The sequence below is a fragment of the Theropithecus gelada genome, chromosome 4 (assembly GCF_003255815.1).
Source record: "Theropithecus gelada isolate Dixy chromosome 4, Tgel_1.0, whole genome shotgun sequence".
In the NCBI taxonomy this organism is placed as follows: Eukaryota; Metazoa; Chordata; class Mammalia; order Primates; family Cercopithecidae; genus Theropithecus; species Theropithecus gelada.
The window spans coordinates 41,243,808-41,271,496 of NC_037671.1; the positions used below are offsets into that span (position 1 = coordinate 41,243,808).

The 27,689-nt window shown below is 38.1% G+C and overlaps 1 protein-coding gene across 2 annotated transcripts in view; it reads left to right on the forward strand.

Moving 5' to 3' along the window:
• Positions 1-27,689, forward strand: part of DNAH8 (dynein axonemal heavy chain 8) — a 322,639-nt gene that overhangs the window by 194,576 nt on the left and 100,374 nt on the right. For both annotated transcript variants that reach the window (XM_025382614.1, XM_025382615.1), the window contains 12 exons: positions 2,101-2,219; positions 4,467-4,570; positions 5,845-6,021; positions 7,918-8,085; positions 8,607-8,822; positions 12,367-12,504; positions 13,645-13,772; positions 14,594-14,765; positions 16,628-16,783; positions 20,385-20,540; positions 22,611-22,793; positions 26,680-26,785. In XM_025382614.1, the coding sequence (XP_025238399.1) occupies positions 2,101-2,219; positions 4,467-4,570; positions 5,845-6,021; positions 7,918-8,085; positions 8,607-8,822; positions 12,367-12,504; positions 13,645-13,772; positions 14,594-14,765; positions 16,628-16,783; positions 20,385-20,540; positions 22,611-22,793; positions 26,680-26,785 (1,823 nt within the window). The remainder of the gene's footprint in view (positions 1-2,100; positions 2,220-4,466; positions 4,571-5,844; positions 6,022-7,917; positions 8,086-8,606; positions 8,823-12,366; positions 12,505-13,644; positions 13,773-14,593; positions 14,766-16,627; positions 16,784-20,384; positions 20,541-22,610; positions 22,794-26,679; positions 26,786-27,689) is intronic.

The following is a 27,689-nucleotide window of genomic DNA, read 5'->3' on the forward strand; positions in this document are numbered from 1 at the left end:
TGAGCATGAGGTCCTGGCTGCATTTTTAGATCTTTCTTCCTTTGATTTTCTAGTGATTACGTATGAAGAGATGGCAAGTAAACAAGATTTAAAAACGGACTAGTGTCCACACTTAAATACCTTTTTATCCTCCAAACCTCAAAGTAACAGATACTTAATGAATTGCTTTATTTCATCTGCTTAATTTTGTTTTGAAAATGACTTAGCTAATTCATCACCACTGTTTAAAATTAGTTTCTTATTCAAATGCATGATTTATTTTGATTAAAGAAGTACACGGTTTCTAATGTTTCTTTATTGCCTTATGCTGAGGGAGTATTTAGAATTTCTGTCTGCATTACTCAGTCTTACCAATGTTTCTATGCCAGATAACTATGAAACAAAATATTAACTGACTGTGGGAAAACCACTCACTAAAAGCAGCAATGACATGTTCATTATGTGAAAGCTGGTATCAACTATGCAAAAACACAGCTTTTTTCCCCACAAAGCATGACAGTCACTGTATAAGACTGACAAATGGGCCAGCATGGATCCCCAGAAAGGCTATGCCTGTTTTTCTGCATAGAGAGTTTGGGTGACACTCTCATTGATTCTCTCTGGCTGACTTATAACCGCTCTGTGTTTCTCATGTTTGTTGACTTTGCTATCAACAGGTTGGTGAGAAGTTCCATGCCCGTTCTTTGAAATTCCTGCTTTGAAATTCCTGTTCTTTGAGGTTCCTGCTTCACAAAAGTTTGTGTATTCCATACCTTTTTCTTTACTTAAAACCATTCCCAGACCACCCTTTTAAATAATTCCAGATAATATCTCCCAAATTCTCTTGGCGAATCAGTGTGTATTAATTCTTTTCTTTCTTTTTTTTTTTTTTTTTTTGAGACGAAGTCTCGCTCTGTCGCCCAGGCTGGAGTGCAGTGGCCAGATCTCAGCTCACTGCAAGCTCCGGCTCCTGGGTTTACGCCATTCTCCTGCCTCAGCCTCCCGAGTATCTGGGACTACAGGCGCCCGCCACCTCTCCCTGCTGGTTTTTTGTATTTTTTAGTAGAGATGGGGTTTCACCGTGTTAGCCAGGATGGTCTCGATTTCCTGACCTCGTGATCCACCCGTCTCGGCCTCCCAAAGTGCTGGGATTACAGGCTTGAGCCACCGCGCCCGGCCAGTGTGTATTAATTCTTACTGTTAAGAAGATTTTCTTTCTATTTGAACTCCTCCTGCTAATGTCACCTGTGGAGATAAACTTTTACCTTTGCGCAGCTACAAAAATCTGGTTTTTTCCTTTGAAAATTTGGGTATATTTTTCAATTTTTTTATATGTTCTTAGGTTGTTGAACTTTATTGTGAATGTAATATTTTTATAACACTTTAATGATAGTCACATATATGCCTGAGATCTTTAAAAAAAACTTAAAAACATTAAAAATCTTCAAAACTACAAAAGTTTAAATTAATATAAAAGGTTAAATAATTTTATAGTACATGAAGAGCTCTTTTTTCACTTGAGCTTCTTCTGTATAAAATTATACCTTTTGTAATAAAGCCCACAATAAAAAAGCCCACAATAAAGTGGACATTTGGATCAAGTACGGTTGCCTTGATTTCAAGGCCAATCCAGTGAACTGGGGAGACATTGGTTTTTGCTTCTGTAAACCCACCCAGCTGATCCAGCAGTGAAGAGACTGTAGCAAATATCACTTGAATGAAAATGGATCACACCACAAATTCATTTCAACCACTTATCCCTAATGTTTGTCCAGAACCTTAAAGTTTTGCACTGTTGACACCAACTTTCACATAGGGTGTTCATATATGCGATTTGATCTTCACAAAATTCTGGGAGAAGTAGAGCAGACGTTCTTTTCTCAGTTTTCCAGATGAGGAAACAGAGTTGGAGTTAAGGGTGAAGTCAAAGACCCTCTCAGGGTCAAAACATCAGACAGATTTAGTCCTCTTTCCACTTCACCTCTGGGAAACCATGCTCAAATCCTGTCTTCCTGCTAGTGAATCACTCTACAGGATCACACTGATTTCCCTTGGGAAAGGTGTCATTTTATGGGTGTACCCACAGTGATTGAAATGTTCCTTTTAACGTTCTGCTTTCAGATACCGCCGAAGAGCACATGTGACTCCCAAATCGTACCTCTCATTTATAAATGGTTATAAAAACATTTATGCTGAAAAGGTGAAATTCATTAATGAACAAGCTGAACGTATGAATATTGGTAAGGGGAATGGAATGGAATGGGATGGAATGGAATAGGGTTTGTTTGATAGGGATCTCAATATTTTGTTTGGTGGACATTTTGTTTGAAAATGAAATACTCACTTTGTTAGTAGTAGACAATTTTAAAGGATGCCCTTGAGGGTTTTTTGGCCTGTCAGGAAACTCTGAACAGAAGAAAGTCTAAACAGAAGTGGCCCATTTTCTCTGTAGAACCATTTCTCCTGGCTCTTTCAACTCTGGGTCCCCTGTGCTGAGTCACTGAGCCATTGCTGGCAGATGGGGACAAGCCAGCGTTTGGGAATGAACAACAATTTCAGTTTTTGGTTTCACTTTGATTTGCCTTGATTTGTATAAACATTGCCATGTTAATGTTCCCTACATTTCTAATAAAGAAAAAGGCAAAATAGAAACAAAAACAAATAAAAACAAAAAGAGATTGTGTACCTAAGCAAGAGTTTTCCAAGTGTCTGGTATATGTAGTATAACTAGCAAAAGTAAACATTGGAACAGATTACATGTCCAGAAAGCATGTGGCCCAAACAATCTAAAGCACCTTAGTTCTTATTTTTCAAGTTCTAAATAAAACTTGAGGGGCTGGGTGTGGTGGCTCTCGCCTCTAATTCCAGCACTTTGAGAGGCCATAGGCAAGCAGATCACTTGAGCCCAGGAGTTCTAGAGCAGCCTGGGCAACATGGTGAAACCCTGTCTCTACAAAAATATAAAAATTAGTCAGGCATCGTGGTGGCTCATGCCTGTACACCCAGCTACTTGGGAGGCTGAGGTGGGAGGATCACTTGAGCCCAGGAAGTCAAGGCTGCAGTGAGCTGAGACTGCACCACTACACTCCAGCCTAGGTGACAGAGTGGGACCCTGTCTCAAGAAAAAAACAAAACAAAAACCACTCGGTCACGTAGCATAACTGAGCGCCAAGGTCTGTGAAGTCAGCGATGAGAGAAGACTGTGAAAAGACTTCTTCTGTGGTTTTCTCATGATTCATCTTTTTGCAGCTTTCCTATATGATGCTTTAGATCAGTAGTGTGCTGAAGCCAACTCATAGTGGCTTTTGAGAGCACAATATTAAATTTTTAGGAATTTTGTGATCTGCTTGTTAAAAAGAACTTTTATTAAAAATTAGCTCATGTATACTTACGATTAAACAAATTGGATTTAAAATAAAGGCAATAAATGCTCAAACTCATCCCTTCTTAGTTTTACTCTTTTTTTTTTTTCCTTGGAGACAGTCTTGCTCTGTTGCCCAGGCTGGAGTGCAATGGCGTGATCTCTGTTCACTGCAACCTCTGCCTCCCAGGTTCAAGTGATTCTCCTGCTTCAGCCTCCCAAGTAGCTGGGATTACAGGCATGCACCACCACACCCAGCTTATTTTGTATTTTTAATAGAGACAGGGTTTTGCCATGTTGGCCAGGCTGGTTTCGAACTGACCTCAGGTGATCCACCCGCCTCAGCCTCCCAAAGTGCTGGGATTACAGGGGTGAGCTACCATGCCCAGCCTACTCTATTTTCTTATATTAATGTTCTTGAGATTATTTACTTCTGTCTGTGTGGTAGGAATATTACATAACAGTGTGGTACGGAGAATCTTTTGGTAGCTTGAAATCAGCCTTGGTGAGAGTGTTTACACTACAGAAATTGGACAATATAAAATGAGGGCTTCCCCTTCTCCCAGTGACCCAGATTTAAATATTTACCAACATCCCACTACCTAGAACCCATTGGAATATAAGCCATTCAGTTAACCAGTTCTTTTTCTCTACAGTGCTAAAAGTTGCAAAGTCTGTTACATAAATTTTCATAGTTATAGCAAAGAGAACCACAAAAATGTTAATATATTTTCTATCTCATTTGCCACCTCAGCTGCAATATGATTCAAAGGCAAAAAATGATAGCAAAAACTGTTTACAAAGCCAAAGAGAGTATAAATTTGTCAAATAAGTATCTTGGCTAAACTAATCTTATTCAATAGGACATTGTGACCTTCCCTTAAATGTAGCTATGTGATATTCTTCGGTCAGAGCTGTTTTCTTTGCCTTCCTGTTGAAACTCAGAAATATGGTCAATATTGTTGCTCTTAAGATATGTATATTTTTAAAGCTTTTGTCTACAAATACAATTTTGTGTTTGTTATATTACATGTACAGTGCCTTATAAATAGTAAATATTAAATAAATATTTGATGAAGGCATATACCTATACTCAGCAAAAGTATATATGTGTGTATTTGTAAAGGTCTTGATAAACTAATGGAGGCAAGTGAATCTGTTGCTAAACTGTCTCAGGATCTTGCAGTCAAGGAGAAGGAGTTGGCAGTGGCTTCCGTAAAAGCAGATGAAGTGAGTTTGCATTTATTTTATCACTGATGAGGAATATTTTTCCATATTAAAATGCATTATTTTAAAATGGTATTAAAGAACAAGCAGCGTGTAAATCTATGGACAATTCCTGGTAAGATAGTGTTCACAAAGACTTAGACATTTTTGTTTAACTTATACCAGCGTATATCTGAACTATTAATGTTGCTACTTGGCCTAAGACTATTATTTCTTCTCTCACTCTGTCTGTCTCTCTTATTCTGTTTCATCTGTTTATGAAATTTCTGCTTGACTATGAGTTATATTTGGTCTTCTGTTTAAGGTCCCTGTATGTTCCAGGTTTCTGGGATGGTCCAAATCTCACTTATATGTGTCAAGGAGGGCAAAGAATAAAGAGGAAGAGTTGGTGGAGTTTCTTTTTTTAAAAAAAAAAGAAAGTGGAAAAATCCATACTCCTTTCAAGGAGATAGGTATATGTGTGTGCTGCTTTTTCTCTCTCTTTTTTTTTTGAGATGGAGTCTTGCTCTGTTGTCCAGGCTGGAGTGCAGTGGCACAATCTCAGCTCACTGCAACCTCCACCTCCTGGGTTCGAGCGATTTTCCTGCCTCATTTTTGTATTTTTAGTAGAGACGGGGTTTCACCATGTTGGCCAGGATGGTCTTGATTTCTTGACTTTGTGATCCACCTACCTCGGCCTCCCAAAGTGCTGGGATTACAGACGTGAGCCATGCTGCGCGGCCTATGTGCTGCCTTTTTAAAATCTATTATACAGCCTTCTAGTCTCAGATTTTCAGCTTCCAGTCACCAAGAGTCAGTTAAGAATAAATACTTCAGTCTTGATCCTCGCCAGTTACTGAAATGAGTGAACTAACATAGGGGAGGCACTTACGCATAGTCCTGGCATATGTGATAAGCACTCAGTAAACATTAGCTACTTCTATTGTTATTATACAAGGCTTACTAGGGGTTTTTGCCCTTATTCTGTGATACTTTCTTGAATTGTTTTAATTTTCTAGAAATTTGTAGAGTGAAAATACTATTTCTTCTGAAAGCTTTAAATATTTATTTATATGTATTCTAAGCCTAAGGAAAGCTTAGAAAATGGAAAACTGCGAGGAACTGCTCAAAGGAATTTACTTTAATACACCTTAAAATATAGACAGTTTAGATAGGAAATAAATTTGTTCTTATTTGTGTTTTATATTTTGTTGAATAAATATTTGCTCACTCTTCAAATCTATAAATTTTGCTTGAAAGGTTTCTATTTGCTTTCATGTGTTTGCTCAACTTAACAGGTATTAGCAGAAGTCACAGTAAGCGCTCAGGCTTCAGCCAAAATTAAAAATGAAGTACAGGAGGTAAAAGACAAAGCCCAAAAAATTGTGGATGAAATTGATAGTGAAAAAGTAAAAGCTGAAAGCAAGCTCGAGGCAGCTAAACCTGCGTTGGAAGAAGCAGAAGCAGCCCTGAATGTGAGCAGTGCATTGTCACCCCTTCCAACACAAGTCCTAGAAGGCACCATGTTTCATTACATGAAATTAACTCATCAGAAAACTGAATTGAGTTCTTAATGTGATTGATAATCTCTGAGTCTGGAAACAAATGTGTCAATTCAGTTTTCTAAGTTTTAATTTTTTTAAAGTCCTCACCTTTTGTATTATTTTCATCCCACAAATTGGCCTTCCACGAGAACTGAGAAATAATGCTAGTGGTTAGTGGCCTAAACTATGAGAAATTCAGATTACACAGAGAGCCTGCTCAGTTTCTCCACCATCCCTTCCAGATTATGTCATGCCCCCTTTTAAAATCTTCCTGTGGTTCCCACTGCTCTTAGGATAAAGTCCTGAGCCAGGCATTCACAGCTGTGAGGCAAAAGGTACACAGTTTTGGAGGCAGGCAGACCTGCATTCAACCTCTATGTATAATACACACACACACACACACATATATACACGTGCACATATATGGTTATATACACACGTGTATATACATACACATATATATATACACACACACGTACATATATATGGATATATACACACTTATATACACATGTGTATATACATACACACTGCTAATACACACACATATATGTATGTATGTACGTATATATGATCTGGAGTAAATTTACTTCCTTGGCTATCTGTGGGGATTATAATATCTCATTGATCCTTAAAGAATCAATGCGAGCATTAAAAGTAATTAATACAAAATGCTAGGTACATAGAAAGTGCTCAATAAATATTAGTGCTTCTGTTCCTGCTGATGACCTGGCTCCTGTCTATCTCTTGAACTTGTATATCTTGTCATTTTGTCCCTACACACAATGCGATCCAGTCATACAGAAAAATGTATAGGATTCTGAAAGAATAGTCAGGGTCTGTTACCTTTAAACGTGCCTCCACCTCTGCCGGGAATGCTTTTCCTAACTTTCATTGCCTAATTAGAGTCAATCTTCAAATCTGGGCCCAGACCTCACTCCTCCTAGAAAGTTTTCAGTTCTTCTTCAAGGCCTTCCTTTGTTTTCCTGTCACTCACATGCTTCTGTCATGGCAGAAATCCTTATGTAGGTTAATTGTATTTTCTTTGCCATTTTTCAGGAGGTTATGAGGACAAGACTATTTTTGTTTGTTTTGTTTTATATGGGAGAATGCCTACAATTGTTAAATGAATAAATAAATCTATGATAATAATTTAATAAAATGTTAACAATGACCAGGACACGTTCTGCACCCCTACTTCCTTTATGGGTCTTACTATAATGTACAAAAGGGAGAGATCGCCGAACCAAAGGAGTCTTAGAACATGTTATTGATCATATGGTCTCCCAGTTCTTGCCTTGATGGTCAGGCAATGTCTTAATCCAAACCCAGCCAATGGATAGAACTTTTCAAAAATATTTTTATGAGCCATATATTACAGTAACTTCTCTTGTCTCCTTCTAATTCCTCCCCCTGCCATAGACAGGGAAGCCCTCAAAATGAAGGCTGAAGGTGAGGTTTCTGATATTCAGGGCTTTGTATCCTCTCTTAATATCCACAGCTAATATAGACCCTGTGCTTTGAAGATGCAAGTTATCTAAGTGTTACATATCAATGGGACTTATTAACAGAGGTCTGTGATGGCAATGCCTGGTACTGATATTTTAAACCAATTCATTGGGAGCAAAAGGGAAAAAAAGAATACATACAAATAAACAAACAGAAATACCAAAATAACAATGAAAGAGCCACTAAGCAAAAATCTTGGAACTGGAGAGAAAATATGCTTTAAAGTTTTCTATCTTAATTATTTAAAAGTATTAGATTTCTGTGTAGCTATTAATACCACTCAACAGACAAAATATTGATCCCTAATCCCAAATATAGACTATCAAGCCAAATGATATTGCCACAGTCAGGAAACTTGCAAAACCACCACATCTTATTATGAGAATCATGGACTGTGTTCTGTTACTATTTCAAAAGAAAATTGACCCTGTTACTATGGATCCAGAAAAACCTTGCTGCAAGCCATCATGGGGAGAGTCATTAAAGGTAAGTCAAGTCTATCTTTGTCAATCCTATGAGCTGCATCAGGCATCCTCAGCCCGGGACACTCAATATAGTCCAGACAAACTGGCAGACAATAATTGATCATTGTGTATTGAAAAGTTTATCTTAAACTGCATCACGTAAAATGTAAAGGGGGATAGATTTAAAGCTGAATGCCTTCTTTTTATCACATCTGTCCAGAACTGGTGGTTAGTATTGGCACAGCCTTGGTGTCCACCCAGCCCAATCTTCAAAACGGGGCTTATGTGGTTGGTGGCATTCAGATGCACTTACCAGAAAGAAAACTTACATGGCTTTTCTTCTTTACTCTTTCCACGTGGAATCCAGAAGACAATTTGTGATTTACAGATTTAGGTTGGCTACTGCCAATAGTCTCAATTTGTATATTTAGAGCAAATCAACTGTTACTTCTTTGAGAAAATTCAATTTAGAAGTACATATTAACTCAGGAAGAAAGTATTTATTTTCTTCCAGAACTTACAGGTTATAATACTATTTTTCAGTTGATGAGTGCAACAGGATTCCTGTGGAACCTTCAGCAGTTCCCTAAGGACACTATAAATGAAGAGACTGTTGAGCTACTACAGCCATATTTTAATATGGATGATTATACTTTTGAAAGTGCCAAAAAAGTCTGTGGGAATGTGGCTGGTCTCCTGTCTTGGACACTTGCTATGGCAATATTTTATGGCATCAATAGAGAAGTGTTGCCTCTGAAGGTAAAAGTTTCCTTCCTTCTCCCAGTAAATCAATGTTTCATAAAATCAATTATCAGTATTACTGCTATTAAAAGAAAATGCGTAGTTTAGATAAAGGTAGATGTCCCTGTTACCAAATTTGTCTTTTTTCTCTGTGTCCTCTCAAAGTTTCTCCTTCTTTTTATATCTGTTACATGCTTCTTGACAATGCAGGCAAGTGACTGAAACCAATGTGTTAACTTACACAGGAAATGAGTTTCTTGGGAATAATAATCAAGCTGTCATAAGAAGAAAAACTTGCCATTTCTTTGAAGTTTGGAGATTAGGTTTGGAGGTTGAATTTGATGACTGTATTTCAAACAAAACTTATAAAAATTAGATTTGACACTAGAAATGTTTTAAATTTCCAAGACAGGAGGAGAACCTTAAATGCAATCTAAGAAGCAAACAAAACCTAAAAGGTTGTTCACAAAAGACAAATCAAGATGTTGCAGATTTCCCATAACCCTAAATACTAGAAGATAATGAAAACACATATGCAGTGTTTTGAGGAGGAAAATGCTGGGGTCCAAGCACTCAATAATGGGCAAAGCTGGTCTTCATGTATGAGGGAACAGAAAGAGATTCTTAGGAGTGCAAGGATTCGTGAAATGTGTCAGTCAGATACACACTGCCTCCAGGGCCCTGTCTCAATCCCCCACCCCCACAAAGCTGAAAGTATTGTAAGTGGTTGCTCTGTGGAATGGATAATGATGAGTCGGTGGACAGGCGGTTACTGTTTTTCATAATAAGCTTTAGAGAAATGGCTGCCTCTTTAAAACCTGTGCATGAAGAACTTCGAGAAAAATAGAAAATCAATTTAAAATAAAAAGTTTCAACAAAGAGAAATGATAGGAAAAATATGAAAAAAACACACCCCAACAAAAAGATACCAAGGGAGAAATCTTACAATAAATGTAGAATTCAAGAAAAAAACAAAACACACACACATCAGAAAAGAGCTATTCTTTGTTGATAAAAATTATGATCCATAGTGAAGACAATTAAAATAATGTGTTATGCAATAAATAAAATAGCATCAAATCATAGAAAGCAAATCCATTAGTATTTTCAGTGGAAATTAACAAATATAATACTGTAATTTGAGATTGTGGCACATGCTATCAAATTAACAAAAATAATATTGTAATTTGAGATTGCGGCTACCCCTGGTAGGCATAGGGCCAGCTTCTTGGGTGTGCACACAGGGCCTTGTGTTAATGCTCTGCTGTTGCCGTCTTCAGATTCTTAATAATTTTTTTTAACAAGGGGCCCCACATTTTTCATTTTGCACTGGGCCCTGTAAATTATAGAGGCAATCCTGAGTAGGCATAAATTAGTAATTATATAGAAATTTTACATGATATTATTTTTCAGGTTGAATAACTACTTTGAACTTTCTCCAATATAAATAAAGAATATGAAATTATTTCTAGAGTACAAGAAACATTTATAAGAATTAATTATATTCAATGGTAAAAGAGGACCTCGATTAAATTCCTGAAAGCAAAAAATCCTGGGGTCTCATTCTCTGATTATAAGCAATAATACTGGAAAGTTTACATTAAAATGAAGCCAGTCATTCCTAATTAGGACATAATGAAAATAAGTGAGTTACCAAAGCTTCTGTGATATGGCCAAAATGGTACATTCTTAGCCCTTACATGCATCAAAGAAACTAAACATTCCACTTAACAGTTAAAGTATATACTCACTCATAAGCATACATACATATGAAATTTAAGGAAAGCAGAATAGAGCCAATAAAAATAACATTAAAAATTAGAGAAGAGAAAAGCAGCAGAATTAATGAGCAAATCTTTTTTTTTTTTTTTGAGACTGTATCTTGCTCTATCGTCCAGGCTGGAGTGCAGTGGTGTGATCTCGGCTCACTGCAAGCTCCGCCTCCCAGGTTCACGCCAGTCTCCTGCCTCAGCCTCCCAAGTAGCTGGGACTGCAGGCGCCCGCCACCATGCCCAGCTAATTTTTTTGTATTTTTAGTAGAGGCGGGGTTTCACCGTGTTAGCCAGGATGGTCTCGATCTCCTGACCTCGTGATCTGCCCGCCTCGGCCTCCCAAAGTGCTGGGATTACAGGCGTGAGCCACTGTGCCCCGCCCGGCCATTCATTTTGGGATTACAGGTGTGAGCCACCACTCCCGGCCGGCATTAATGAGCAAATCTAAGAACCTATGCTTTACAAAAACAAAACTGTAAGAAATCTTCCAGGAAAATCTAATCAAGAAGAAAATAAAAACAAATGAAAATAGAAAGATAAATCCTCATAATTCTAGATGTGAAGATTCAAGTAATTATAAAGTAATTTTTTTTTAAGAGACAGAGTTTCGTTCTGGCCCCCAGGCTGGAGTGCAGTGGTGCAATCATAGCTTACTGTAGCCTTGAATTCCTGGGATTAAGCAATCCTCCTCCCTCAGCCTCCCAAACTGCTAGGATTATAGGTGTGAGCCACTGTGCCAGGCTACAAATATTGCATAGTTGTATGTCAATATAGTAGAAAATCTAAATGAAATAAAAATGTTATGGGAAAAGGAGCTAAATTCAAACAAACATTGAGAACAAAAATAAGAAAGGTATCAAAGAACTTCTACCCCAGAAGGCTTTGGGCCTAGATTACTTTACTGATTATTTTAAATTTACAAGAAGCAGATCATTACCGCATTGTAGGACTTAGAGAAATATGAAAAACTACTGTTACAGTAATTTAACTTGCAGAATCTTTGATATGTTTCATATCCAATACTCACAACATTATTTGTAATAACTAAAAATGGGGGGTGGAGAAGTGTATACGAGTAGGAAAAAAGGTTAATTATGATACATCCAACGTGTAGAATATCATGCAGTCACATAACTAATGTTCATGATGGACTTGGGACCTTCATAAAACGAAATGAAATAAAAAAAAATCAAAATGCCAATTACCAACTTCCTAACACAACACTCACAGGTTATGTCTGAGTAAAATCGGGGTAACTTTTGTTCTCCTTCCTATACATTGCTGCATTTTCCATGTTTTCTTATTAAACATTAATAATTAAAAAAAATTTTTTTTGAGACAGGGTCTCACTCTGTCACCCAGGCTAGAGTGCGGTGTTGCGATCACAGGTCACTGCAGCCTTGACCTCCGGGGCCCAAGCGATCCTCCTGCTTCAGCCTCCAGAGTAGCTTGGACTACAGGTGCATGCCACCATACCCAGCTAATTTTTCTATTTTTCTGTGGAAACAAGATCTCCCTGTTTTGCCCAGGCTGGTCTTGAACTGGGCTCAAGTGATCTTCAGCCTCCCAAAGTTCTGGGATTACAGGCATGAGCCACCGTACCTGGCCAGTAATTAAAAATTTAAAAGTAATGAAATACCCTCCAAGACTCTGCTTTCCCAGCCGAAGACACTGAAACAGATGAGCTCGAAAGTCCCATGTAGTGCAGAAATTATGTGATTTGTGTTATCTACCAATTACAATCATGACTGTTTTGTGCAGCTAATACACTAACCATGTCTTCTTTTCAGGCCAACCTGGCCAAGCAGGAAGGCCGGTTAGCAGTTGCTAATGCTGAGTTAGGGAAGGCACAAGCCCTGCTGGATGAGAAGCAAGCTGAGCTGGATAAAGTACAGGCAAAATTTGATGCAGCAATGAATGAGAAAATGGTGAGATTAAATATACAAAATCCCCAAAATGGTGTACTGAAACTTTATACAAGAGCATGCTGTATTTGGAAGTCAGGCAAATGGTTGTGATGACAAAATACTGGCCAGCATGCCTATCTGTTTTGGATCTTTGGTGCTCAAAATTTTTTTGTGTGTGTTTTCACTGATCAAGCTGTACCATCACTGATTTCAGGGTTAGAAAACTGGGTTTGAGATGCAGCTCAGACATTTGTTAATTGTGTGGTTTGGGGCAATCTACCTAGCTCTGTTTGTAAAATGGGGATCCTGATATGACCTCTTGGGATAGGATGTAAGCAATGGTGGTCTAGTAAATGTTTAACAGTCTAGTGTGCCGTGCGGGGACAGGAAAGCCCAGATTTGTAATATTTGCTGATTTCTGTGGTGGAAATACTCCCATCACTGGCAATTCTAAACTACCAATGTAACGTCCCTGAGCACAGATTTGGGAAAAGGTGCATGGCAGTACACCATTGCATACTATTTCCACCATCCAGATACAACAGCCTTAACGTCAAGAGCATAGATAATATTAACATTTAAATGATTAGGAAGTAAGCTTTTGTTATTTGTTACTTTTGCTTTTAATATAATTTTTTAATTGTAAGCTTACATAGTTTAATTTTTAATAAAGGCTGTGTTTAGCACCAGCTCACAAATACTCTAAAAATTTAACAGTTGGCTCTTATGAGTTGGTCCAAGCCAGCTGCTTCATGCTACTGTTGTCTGGGATTTTTCCAGGAGAAAATACTTTGTAAATGGCAAAGAACTCAGGATTATTACTGCATCCAAGACGTCGAAAGGGCAAATCTTATTGATTTGATTCTGTTTTGAAAATGTTCAATAGAAATACTATTTTAATTTATCTGATTAAAAGATAAATTATGTGATTTGGATTCTGTCTTACAAAAGTGCTTTCCTTGAAATTTCGTAAGGTAAAATCACTATTATTATGAATGATCAAAATTTAATATGTGAAGTTTCATGCACACTGTATTTTTAGGTTATATTATTTTGCAAATTAAGAAATTCCCTCGTGTATTTTTATGTGTGAATATAATGGATGTTTGTGTTAAGCACTTAGAAAAGTGTTTTTGAGACATTCTTCCATTATGGCTGCAGGATTTGCTTAATGATGCTGATATGTGCCGGAAAAAGATGCAGGCCGCCTCCACTCTCATCGATGGGCTGAGTGGAGAAAAAATCCGATGGACCCAGCAAAGTAAAGAATTCAAAGCTCAGATTAATAGGTGCGAATCTGGGTCTCTTCACAGTCACTCTTTCTTTGTGACATTAGAGAACATAAAGTCCATTTCCACGGTGAAATGCTTTCCTCCTTCATTTCCATGTGTTCATGTCTGAATCCTGTCATCTATGACAGTGCTTACAACTTAAATCACGCACTCTAGGTGAAATACTATAGAGGATGAAGAAGATTTTGTGAAATATTTTACATCTCAGCTGTGGTTCAGTATGAGAGTGCTTTTGATATTATTTGGATTTGCCAGGGCCATCTAGATGCTCACTCCAGTTCTCTATGCTTCACCTCAATGATTTTGGAAGTGTGGATCAATGGTTTGTTGTAAATGCAAGGCTGTCTTTTGCTGGTGTCAATTGGTGTCCTTAGAAAACTTAAAAGAGAGTGCAACGAGAGAGGAGCAAGAAGATGGCAATAAACAAACAAACAAACAAACAAACAAATAAATAAAAAGGGAGGGGAAAGAAAACATGGCTTAACACAAGATTGAAATCTGAACAAGACCAAGGGACAGGATGGGGGAAGATGCTTTCCGCACAGTACCAAGGCTCACGACCTGTAGGCTTTGGGAGGAAGCCTTCTTTCTTGCTTCCTGACCACCCCACATGTGGCTACTCCCACCCACTTCTGGGTTTTGGGCTCCACTTTGCGTGGTCTTTTCCATGCCTGGCTACCAAGCATTAAGCAGGGGCAAAGAAGGATTTCCCCCAGTAACAGAGCAAAACTGTGACCTCTCAAACAACTTAGCGAAAGAGCTTAAAACATGTCAGGTGACTCACTTTGGGGAGGGGGCTGTGTGTTTTTTCTTCACAGACTTGTAGGTGATATTCTGCTGTGCACGGGATTCCTTTCCTACCTTGGTCCTTTCAATCAGATATTTAGGAACTATTTGCTTAAAGATCAATGGGAAATGGAGTTGAGAGCACGGAGAATTCCTTTCACAGAAAACCTGAATCTTATTTCAATGTTGGTGGATCCTCCAACCGTAAGTTTTACTTTCCCAATATTATTTGAATTTCAATCTCACTTTATTTCTTACTTACTAAGAAACCCGGCTGCGTGCAGTGTCTCACGCCTGTAATCCCAGCACTTTGGGAGGCCGAGGAGGGCAGATCATGAGGTCAGGAGTTCAAGACCAGCCTGACCAACATGGTGAAACCCCGTCTCTACTAAAAATACAAAAGTGAGCTGGGCGTGATGGCGCGTGCCTGTAATCCCAGCTACTCAGGAGGCTGAGGCAGGAGAATCACTGTAACCGGGGAGGCAGAGGTTCCGAGATCACGCCATTGCACTCCAGCCTGGGCAACAAGAGAGAAACTCCATCTCAAAAAAAAAAAAAAAAAAAAAAGAGGAAACCCAGGTTCATTAAACTTTTTCTTTAACTAGAAAGATTGATTTGAAAGTGCTTAAGAGTTTTTTTTTAAATAATTTTCTTTGTGGTGTAAACGTTTCTTGGTGTTTTAAGTAATCTTGCTTCCAAATTAAGACCAATTGCATTGCTATGAACTAAAAGATCATTTGAGAGATATAGGCTTGCTAATACTGGGCCCTTCTTATACCTCTTCATTATTTACACCACTCCTGTGAAGTCATACTCTCTTTCAAACATTTTAGGCAAATGTAGGCATGATCTGTGCTGGTATTAACCTTATTTTCCTTATTTGCTATCTTTTTTAGTGTCTAATAACATAACACAATAGCGTGTTCTGGTGACCCTAAGTAATAGCAAGGCCTTTCTAACTAACCTTCCTTGCTGGGAATCTGATGCCACTGTCAATTTCCAGTATATCTTGCAGAGCTTCTGTGGTAATAAATGCTTTCCAGGCAATTGGTATTCATGAGTTGCTTTTCTGATTTGCAAATCTGCTCTCCAGTTGCTGTTTCCTTAGGGGATGCCAAGCTATTAATTTCATGTTATCTGTATTTAAAAGTTAAAAACTAATCTTTTCCAATTCAAACATTGTTGAATTCACCCTTACAGGGAATAGATTATGTGTTGTAGATGCATTGGGCACTGGTGAAGCAACATGGGCCAGAATATTCTTTATTAATTATGGCCTTTGGGGGTCCTGGGACAATTTAACAAAGGTGGAGGTTGGTTGGCTCATTGGATCTCTGATTATTTTATTTTATTTTATTTTTTTAGAGCCAAAGTCTTGCTCTGTAGCCCAGACTGAAGTGCAGTGGTGTGATCATGGTTCACTGCAGCCTCAAATTCCTGGGCTCAAGTGACCCTCCCAGCCTCCCAAAATGCTGGGATTATAGGCATGAACCACTGCGCCTGACTTGGTGATTTTATTGATCACGTGGCGGGAGGCTGGCAATCTGCTCTAAATTTGGAGAAGGAAATATTCACAAAAGTGTCATTGATGAGCTCCTGGTAATATAATAACTCATCTAATTTATCTCCAGCTATGCAATCACCCGTACATCATGCGGGCAGAACCAAAGGGCCGGAAGGGGAAGCTATCAGGGGCTAATTGCTTGGGACTTATCTTCTTCTCTGACATCTCATTATATTCACTGTCTCCATTAACCTCAAATCAGGTTCAATATGCAGTCAACTTACTATGATTCCCCTAAGTATGAAAATACAATGCAAAAGGATAAACCTTGTTTTGGGTGATTAAAGAAGGGATTCATTAGATTATAAATTTTTTTTTTTTTTTAATGTGAATGTTATTTGGTTCACATTTACAAGTTTGCTTTTTTAGAAGTACAAGTTTCTTAGTCTCGAAGGAAAATAATGTCCATATTTTAAATTATTTTACTTTATGGTACTTTTAATTACTAATGAGGGCATTCCTGTTCTCCTTTGAATGGTGATATCCATTTCCTGTTGTTCAGATTGGTGAGTGGGGGCTACAGGGATTACCAGGAGATGATCTCTCAATTCAGAATGGCATTATTGTGACAAAGGCCACCAGATACCCACTCCTCATAGACCCACAAACTCAAGGCAAAACTTGGATTAAATCAAAGGAAAAAGAAAATGATTTGCAGGTATGTAGCATTTGGTGCAGGGGAAAATAATCTTGAAATCATGAAACTTTTCAAAATTTCAATTGAATCTGCAGTCATAAAGTTGTCATCTCCATGACAAATGTTTGCTAATTCACACTCTTGAGTTTTGTAATAGCAATTTGGGGCAACAGCTCTGATTCTTTTCTCTCTTTTGTACTCTCCTTATACATTTCCCTGACTCCATTGCTTTTGCTAATATTGAATGTGGCTTTTGTTCCGGGCCTTGGGTTTGGTCCTATAGGAGAGTGGCAAATAGAATATTGTGATCCCTTAGTTCAAGACCATTCATGCCAACCTTGCTCAGGCTCTGGGTACTACATAGCTTACTGAGTCCGGCTTTGGTGCTTGCATCTAATAAGGTGTTAATTTTCAGGCGGGGGTAGACAAGGGCAGGATTCCAACATTCCTGACACCCTTAGGGATTCTGTTACTATTGATATTTTAATTCAGCTGCTGATGTGGGATATTCAGTGTTTCCTAGACACTGTTCCCAGAGTTCTAAACCTCCTGCCCCCATATTTTTGCTTATACTATTTCTACTAACCAAAATGTCTTTCTCCACCCTCCACTTACATCCCAGATAAAAATCTCAGACATTCTTCAAAGTCCACATCCACCACTACCTCCATCACGACTTTTCTGTGTCCCCAGCACAATATAGCCTGTCCTGAATCCTCACAAGGTCTTGTTTGCACTTCTGTTGTGGACTTAGAATCTGACTTAAGTTATTGTTCTTTGCACATTTATCTTTTATTTCTGCTGTACCATGAACTCATTGTTGGCCAAGTTTTATTCATCTTTACATGTTCTGCACTGCTCTTTTTGAGTAGAAATTCTGATATTTATTGAATTTAAGTGAATTTATCTAAGTGTGTCATCATTATAGAAAAAAAGAACCAGGAAAATAATGTGGTCATCTTGATGAATATGAAAAAAAAAGCACTTGGTAAAATTCAATGCCCATTCATGATCAAATTTCCAGCAAACTGGGAGGGATCTTCCTTAATTAGGTAAAGAGTTTCTTTTTCCAAAAAGCCATAACAAACATCATATTTAGTGGTGAAATACTGAAAGATTTCCTCCTGAGATCAGTGCTTCTCATGCAAGTGGATACAGCCCAGTGCTGGGAAGCACACCTAAATACCCCACCTCCTCAATACTCCAGAACACAATACATCAGTCAATGTTTACTAAGAAAACCCAGGGAAATCCTAGAATGGTCCAGGCAATGTAAATAGAAGAGAAGAGTTAAAAGAAATAGTGTCCATTTCCACGAAGCTTCTTAGGGGCCACATTTTCAAGGGTGCACAAATGTGGTATACTAGAACACTTCTTAGTTTCTGCAGCCAGGTCGACTATAACTTGTGCCTGGCCCCATTCCCCTTGGCTCTGCTGGCTTTCAATCTCCCTGCTCCTCTTATTCTTGGAACCTTGCCTGGACCTCCTTAGCTCAGTACATGCTCCTGTGTCGGTTGGCCATGAATGCTGCTATTTTTTTCTGATCATAGCTTTATCTCTCCATTTCAGGATTACATTCACTGATAGTCTTCACTAATGTCCTTTCTGATGCAACCCAGTCCCAGGAACCTTCTTGCGGAAGGAACAGAAATATGCCCGAGACACTTTCTTATTTTAAAAATCATCCACTGCTGGGATGGAAATAGACTGAATTGTGTTCTTTTTACTCAGACAACATTATTTTCTTATGTGGATAAGCACATGTACAAACACATGCAAATGAAACACAAAGCATGGTTTATATGCCCAGGGCTGTGGTCAACCTTGGCAGCTTTGTTTGCCAAGCCTACCTTCAATACCATCTCCAGGACCTACAGCTCTGACTTGTGGAAAGAGAGTGTATTTACTAAGCCTCGCTATCAGGAATTCACTGGTCATCTTGTAAAGACCCAATACCTGTCTCTGTGCAGGTGAACCAGGCTCTGGTGGTAGTTACCACATATATAGTGTTTCACAAGAAAAATCAAATGAAATAAACCTGAAATTAGGATTCCAAAATATTATTTCAAGTTTATAAAAGACACTGAAGGTGATTGAAGATAATTATCTCCTTACTTGGGAAAGAAATCACAAAAATAGAATTTACCCCTTGAGAAATAAAGCAGGATATAAGCAAATTTAGTCTTACTGGTGCTTTTCTTCACCTTGTTTATTAAGTTCATCAAAGCTCTTTGTTTAGGTTCTTTTACCTTATTAACTTATAGGAAGGTCTTTACAGCACATTATTTGTATAAAGAAAGCTATTCATCCAGGGAAACAACTTCCTTCATGTGCAGAATTTCTTTTTAGTTATTTCCTTTTTAATCAAAACAGGACAAAAGTAGGCTGATTTAAGTTTTATATTTCATATCTTCTTTTTATCATAGTAATTGAGAGATACATATTTAATTCGGTTCTCCTAATTACCTGTTGTCCCAGTGGGTTCTTCCTTGCGTCTTATGGTCTGCACCCACAATAGCATAAGACATTAGTTGAATTCAGAAGATAGGATAGAACGAGTTGAGAAATGAGCCTTTGGGAATCTTCACAGTAAGGCAGGGGGAGGGATCCTAGGCAACATAAGGGTTCAAATCCAATTGGCTCATGCAGAGACCAACCAGTACAGTGTGTCTATTTTAACTAATAACAAACGCATTAAACTAAACACGGAGGACCCAACCAGGAATTCAGAATTGTAGTTTTAAAAAATGTAAGCATATATAAAGTCAATGTATAGTCTTTTAGGTTGACTTAAGGAAAGTGTTAAATTCTTCCCAGTAGGAGACAGAATACATGGATAGACCCGCGATGTGACTCAATGTATCATTTCTAACGTTCTTTTTTTTTTTTTTATTTTTTTTTTTTTTGAGACGGAGTCTTGCTCTGTCACCCAGGCTGGAGTGCAGTGACCGGATCTCAGCTCACTGCAAGCTCCGCTTCCCGGGTTTACGTCATTCTCCTGCCTCAGCCTCCCGAGTAGCTGGGACTATAGGTGCCCGCCACCTTGCCTGGCTAGTTTTTTGTGTTTTTTAGTAGAGACAGGGTTTCACTGTATTAGCCAGGATGGTCTCGATCTCCTGACCTCGTGATCCGCCCGTTTTGGCCTCCCAAAGTGCTGGGATTACAGGCTTGACCCACTGCGCCCGGCTCTGACATTCTTATGTTTACTTTTTATCACTTACTCATCTTCTAGGGGTCCTGAGAAAATAAATGAATATCCAGATATGCAAGTTGCTTTGCTTTCTCTGAGGGATTATAGCTATGTGAGTTTGAAAGGATTAATCCTTGACTATTCTCTTCCATCTGTCAGGAGCAGAACTCTGACATTCCATCTGAGCAATGCCCCTTGATCCTCCTCTTTTGATCAGAGAGACCCCATTACACACCCAGACCCCATTCAACAAAATCATGACTCACCAAGTGTTAGAAATTAATTTTTGCGTGTTACTTTAATTTTTTAAAGTAAGTCTTCCTGTATTGCCCTTAAAATTCTTGGTTACCTGTCCAAAAAATCTCTTGGTTTCCCGTAGCAATGGGCACATTCTTTGTAACACTGATAGACCAATGAGTTCTTTCTGTTTAGGTGACATCTCTGAACCATAAATATTTTCGCACACACTTGGAGGACAGCCTTTCCTTGGGCCGACCCCTTCTCATTGAGGATATTCGTGAAGAGCTGGATCCAGCCTTGGATAATGTATTAGAAAAGAATTTTATTAAATCTGGCACCACTTTCAAGGTGAGCTTTGTTTAAAAAAAAAAAAAATTAAGAAAGAGAAAGAAAGAAAAGAACAATGGTGACATCTACTTATCTTTTTGAGCATAGCAGCAAATGCAATTTCCTTTAGGCAGTAGTATTTGGTACATTGGAAATAAACTATTTCCAAACTGACACTTCAGTGTTTCCTTTTATTTTTTATAGCATATAAAAATTGCTGAGGTGGGGGCAATATTTTGATAAGAGTAGTCATTTAGCTGAAACTAAATAACATTAAGGAAACACATTGTCTGGTCTTAATATGTTAGTGCAACACAACATATATATATATATGTTTAAGCAACTCTTGATATTGGTTTTGCAAGTCTTATATGTATACATTTTTACAAAATAACCTAGATTTCTTCCCTGGAGGAAATGACATTTTAATAAAGTCTATACACATTGATTTGGTCATTTATCTCTTTATTTTCAGTCTAAGTTCATTGACTTTGTTGGAAGCTATGGAATATTGTTCTCAATTGTTGGTGATGAATTGTTTTCAGTATGTATAAGTGTTTCATTTTTAATTCATGCCATTCTCTACCTTTAGGCTTCTTCGGTTTTATAACAGCATTTCTGATTGGGTGTTTTTCACTTTGGACAACTTAATTTCATGAATATCAGTGAATAAGTAAAAAATGAGTATTTTCTCATTAAACAAAGACAGATTTATTCAGAAAAATTTTCTTCATAATGTGAAATCTTTCATATGCCACATTTTAAAAAATTCATTCAGCAAAGTTTATGGAGCATCCAATATATACTTAAGCCTTTATGAGTTTATAGGGGAAAAATAAATAAAGCCCAGTTAGTGTTCTGAAGGTTAGCATCATATTCTATGAGATTAGAGGGTAGAATTTCTCTTTTTCATAAAAAGAAGCTAAGAGCAAAATTTTGGTGACTTGCTTTGATATTATGGACTCATCCACAATTTTGAACTGCATTTAAAAAATGTTTAATCCACAAGTAAAGATCATATATATTTAAACTGTACAATGTGGTAATTTGGTATACATATACATTGTACAATGATTACCACAATCAAATTAATTTAACACATCCATCACCACACATGCTATACCTTAGATACCTGAAACTTGTTCATCTTATAACTGAAAGTTTGTACCCTTTGACCAACATCTCCCCATTTCTCCCATCCCCTACCCCGCTGGCAACCACTGTTCTATTCTCGGCTTCTGTGAGTTTGACTTTTTTAGATTTCACATGTGAGATCATACAGTGTTTATCTGTGTCTGGCTTATCTTATATGGCATATTTAATATGCCAAAGGAGGTTGTAGACTCTCCATTCTTGAAGGTCTTTTAAAAGATCCTAGATTTTTATCTGTAGTGTGAAGGCATAATGCCTTAGAATGTGATGGTGGCCTTAGTGATGTTTTCAGTCACATGGAGAATTAAGAGTAACCAGAGATTTAAGTCATTTAAAAATTCTGATTGCCACCTGATTTTTAGATAGCAAAAACCAATTGTTTTTTCAACATGCTGCAAATAGTAGTGTTTAAGATAAATGTTACCTTTTTGAAAAAAGGTGGCATATTTCCTTTGAAAATTACATTAACTTTTTCTGTTATCAAATATGCTTCAGATATACCTATGAAATTAAAAACATAAAATTTTCTATAAACACAGCAAATTTCCACAGTAGGAAACACTTTTCTTAACCGGGGGAAAAAATAGCAGCTCCTGTACTACAAACAACTGATGGGAGTGGTAAGTACTCGCTAAGGTGTTAAAGTCAAATCTTAGATGTGTCTAAGTTTTCCTTTATTCACCATTTGCTTTGGATAACTTTTTCATTTGATTTGCTTGGGATCATTGCTAAAAACATCGCCAGGCAGGAGTACAATTCTAAATTATTCTAAATTGAATAGGCTTTATTATTTAAGATTAGTGATTAAATTTTTTGAACTTTCCTTCCCAATTTATTCAAGTTTCACAGCACTGACAGGTAAATTCTTTTCTAAATTGAACCCAAGTTCCTTTCCCTGTCCTTTAAGCTGTTTTTAATTTTATATGTGAATTTATGTAGGTGAAAGTCGGTGATAAGGAATGTGATATCATGGATACGTTTAAACTTTACATTACTACAAAGTTACCAAACCCTGCCTTTACCCCAGAGATTAACGCTAAAACATCAGTCATTGATTTCACTGTTACAATGAAAGGACTTGAGAATCAGTTACTAAGGAGAGTAATTCTAACAGAGAAACAGGTAATCTCCCTCTCAAGGTAAAGAATTTCTGCTTATAATAAATGCTTAAAATGTATTGAGAAATTGGCCGGGCGCGGTGGCTCAAGCCTGTAATCCCAGCACTTTGGGAGGCCGAGACGGGCGGATCACGAGGTCAGGCGATAGAGACCATCCTGGCTAACACGGTGAAACCCCGTCTCTACTAAAATACAAAAAAAAAATTAGCCGGGCGAGGTGGCGGGTGCCTGTAGTCCCAGCTACTCAGGAGGCTGAGGCAGGAGAATGGCGTGAACCCGGGAGGCGGGGCTTGCAGTGAGCTGAGATCCGGCCACTGCACTCCAGCCTGGGCAACAGAGCCAGACTCCGTCTCAAAAAAAAAAAAAAAAAAAAAAAAAAATTTCTTGAGAAATTGCTAAGTAAGTGAAAAAGAAAAAAAATTTAAAAACCATATTTATCCTTGTTAACATAAATATTTCTTTTGCAGCCTTAATTCCTGTCAAGAAATCATGTAACTCATCTTCTCATCCAGCCTCAAACACACACACACACACACACACACACACACACACACCCCTCTTTCTACTTCTTCTTGAAACTTCTAGGTGTACTAACTATCTATAGTCCTTGTCTTGGGGACACCTGAAAACATCAATAAAACAATGATTGAGAGAAAAAGAAATTGCTCTGAATGGCTCTTATTTCCACTATAGTAGTTTCAACTACTGCAGTCCAATAATCTAATGATATAGGGAGCCATACCTTTATTTTTAATTAAATGAAATTTGCACTAAAGCAGGGAAATTAAGTCTAACTGAGGGTTCTAATAAAACGAAGAACGACTTAGGACTGGAAGATTTTAAGAGACTGATACAAGATTAAACTAATTTTTAAGTTGACGCTCAGAAAACATCAAGTTTTATGCATAAAATATAATTGCATAAAAATATAATGTTATATATCTGCATTATAAAGTACATTTGCATAAAATATGAGAAAGTAATTAATTTTAGAATGAAGGATTCAAGGCAAGGCAAGGTTAGAAATAATAAGAGCAGCGAGGCATGAAGTGGATGGGAGAGAAACAGAAGGACAAGGGAGGAAAACAGGCAGAGGAGGGAAAAGAGGAGATGGGAAACCAGGGTCCCAGACGCAGGAAAGACATCCAAGAAGGGAGAGAGAAATGACACAGACACCAAAGAAATAGACTCAGTGAAAGGCAGCATCCTGCCTGGCTCGTGGACAGCTCACCAAGGGACAGGCCCTTGAAAGGTGGTTGGTCTGGTGGAGTGAAAAGGGCACAGTCCTAGCTTTGACTCTCTTTAGTTGTTTGGTCTTAGTTTCCAATAAACCTGGGGCTTATGCAGTCCAGGAAGGGAACTTGTTCCTCTTCCACAGCCAGGCAGAGATGGCCCTGGCCCGGCAATTCACTGTTGCCATCGCCTCTCAGGATCCCATGCTGTTAACTGTTGACGATTAGTCCCTTGTGGTCTAATTGGTGCTGTGGGTTTATTTTGAGATGATTCCTCGCTGGTCTAGATCCCCCCTGCAGGCTGCACTAACCTCCAGAAGTCAAGCAACTCCACTGCCCAAAGGTCCTCAGGGCTCCCCACACCCGCTCTTCTCATTCCCTAGCTTCCTCTTCAAGAGAAGTGCTAAGGTGCTCATAGCAACCTTGCTGGAGAAAAAAAGTGCACATTCAATATGCAGGAGGGTATTCTAAACATTATATTTAACCTTCCTAACAATCCTCCTATTACACCCACATTTTTACAGATGAGCAAATGGAGACCAAAGAAAATAAGGGTCTTCATCTATAACAGCACAGGGACTTTGCAGCCTGCCAAGCCTCCTAGATAAGTTTTACAGGTCCTGCTACGAAGTTTAGCAAGAGTCCACTGTGCTATGATATCTGATATCCAGAAAAGGAAGCTAATATGATTTCATTTTGTCCATGTATTCCTATACTGCCACCCAGGGGTGACCATTTTAATGAAAATGACTAACTGGTTATTTCCCTGCAAATAGAGCAATGCTCTTCATCGCCCCGTCAAATCCTGCCACCCTGTAAGTACAATGCCAATAACACTAGTCTTGGAGTTGGAGGACAAGGGTATTAGGCTGTTATAACATGCAGCTGGTTACTGGCAGAGACCGGCCTAATACCCTTGTTATTCAGAGTTCATATTTCTGGGTCCTCGGCTTTTCCAAATGTAAAATAAGAAATTGGACTAAATTCAGCACATTTCAATTTGGCAAATATTTATTGGGTTGAGTTTCTTCTCTACAAAGCCTCAAGTTAAGTACTGTCAATAATACAAAGATGAATAGGAAAGTTTACGTATCTGTCTTCTAGATGCATAAACCGTAGTTGGAGGGAAATAATCTACTGTTAGATTGTGATACAAACTATATTAGAGGCCAAGCATGGTGGCTCACCTCTGTATTCCTAGCACTTTGGGAGGCTGATGGAGGTGGATTACCTGAGGTCAAGAGTTTGAGACCAGCCTGGCCAACATGGTGAAACCCCGTCTCTACTAAAAATACAAAAATTAGCTGGGCGTGGTGGTGCACGCCTGTAGTCCCAGCTACTCAGGAGGTTGAGGCAGGAGAATCGCTTGAATCCGGAAGGCGGAGGTTGCAGTGAGCCGAGATGACACCACTGCATTTTAGTGTGGGCGTCAGAGGGAGACCATCTCAAACAAACAAATAAAGAAACAAAACACACACACAAAAAAACCCAAAAAAACAAAACAAACTATATTAGATGTGCAGATAAAGACTGTGCCATGACTTTTGATTGACTGGTTCAGGAAGACTTTCTGAAAATGATGAAATTTCTGAAGCAATTTTCCCAGAAACCTTCCCAAATAAGTTTTAAAACGCCTTCTTTTAACGTAATTCTACATGCAACATGTGATTCTGTATAAAGTCAGAAAAAAATGTTATGAGGAATATTATTGAGATGATTTCAATGTAGACTCTACGTTTAGTGAGAGTATCAGTGATACTGACACATCGCTCTCAGTGTTAAATTTCCTGAATTTGAATATTGGACTATGCTTATGTAAGAGTGACCTGGTTCTTCAGAGATTTGCTAAAGTGTTTAGGGGTAAAGGGACATGACATCCAAGAGTGATTCAGCAGTAATAGTAATAATAATAACAATAATGACAATATTATGTTTTCTATAGAGATATAGCGATAAAGCAAAATGTGATTTGGTGGATCTAGGTGAAGGCTGTATGAAAGTTCCTTGTATTAGGCTTGCAACTTTTTTGAATGCTTGAAATTTTTTCAAAATATAATTTTAAAAATATATCATTTTATGTAAGAAAAAAAAACCCTGTAAACATTCAAGTTTGCCCTCTGTAGAAGGAGATACAAATAAAATGGAAAATGGGTTTGTATTGGCAACTGGCTGTGCCAAACCAGGTACCTGGTGCTCCCATAGGAACCAGGCCAAGAGCTCATATTTAATCTGGGTAGCCCCTTGGTTTCTTCGTGTTAGTGCCTTTTTGTTTCTACTTGTTCTGACTGCGAATAAAGACAGCATTTCTTACAGAAGCAGTGTGGGAACAGGGCCAAGAGAACGTGACATGCTATTTTTAAACTTCAAGCTGGCAAGAGAGCTTGGGGTAATTGGGTAAAATTATTTAGCAGAATTGTCTGGTGCCTGCCAGTATAAGTGCTGTGGAACTTTAATGACAGTGGGCATAATTTTAAAAAAAATTTCCACAGAAACAAAAATATGGATAGATAGATTTGACTAATGATAGTAATTTCTTCTGCCATTCAAAAGGTACTTTGGTTTAAACTTTAAACGTGGTTAATAAATACTAGTGAGTTGCATTTGCTATAATAACTGGTAATTATAGTTCCAATATTATTTTTTGTTTTTTAATGACAGGAGTTAGAGTCTGAGAGGGTTAAACTTTTGGAGGATGTTACTTTTAATAAGCGGAAGATGAAAGAACTTGAAGATAACCTCCTCTATAAATTAAGTGCTACAAAAGGTATTGTGTTATTAAGAAGTAATGAAATAACAGATTCTGAATAAGGATTTCATTTACACTGTTTTCAATGCCCTCATGACTATAGATGTTAGGAAATAGTCATGTTATCAATGCAAAAACAAGCAAGGCAATTTCCATCTAGACATTAAAGAGGGACGGCAGAGAATCTGATTTTTAAATTAGCAAATAGAGACCGAGCATCTGAGAATAACACAATTTTCTTTATATAATTGCTTTCTCCTGAGAAAAATAAGGGCTCCTGATAGAGCTAGGTAACTCATTATAGGTTAATTTGCTTGCCCCAAAGAAACTAATGTGCTCAATCTATTTTTTTTTCTTTTGAGACAGAGTCTCGCTCTGTCTCCCAAGCCAGGTGCAGTGGCTCATGCCTGTAATCCCAGCACTTTGGGGGACCAAGGCAGGTGGATCACCTGAGGTCAGGAGTTTGAGACCAGCCTGGCCAACATGGCGAAACTCACTCTATTTGTTTTTTAGATTGATTATTTCATTTGGCATTGAAATGCAGTTACTGCAATGAGTTATGACACATGTAATCTGCGTCAGAGGAACTTGGGTACCAAATCCCCAGCTTACCCTCTACTTGGCTTGATCTCCCACTTTAGATGGGAAAGACAGTTTCTCCTCTGGGTAGCCAAATCATCATGTCACACCTCAATTTGAGGATGAAATCTCTCTGCAATATATAAAAAGAAAATTTTATCCAATAAAATCAACAAACATTATATTGTTCTGTAGCAGGCAAATCACAGCAACCTGAATTCTACTACCTTATTAGAAGTGAATGAATACTTCCCAACTGCACCTTAATTCCGGGATGTTATTTAAACAAGTCCGACCCTCCAGAAATACTGTACCTTTATGGTGAGCTCGGTGAAAAGTCCTT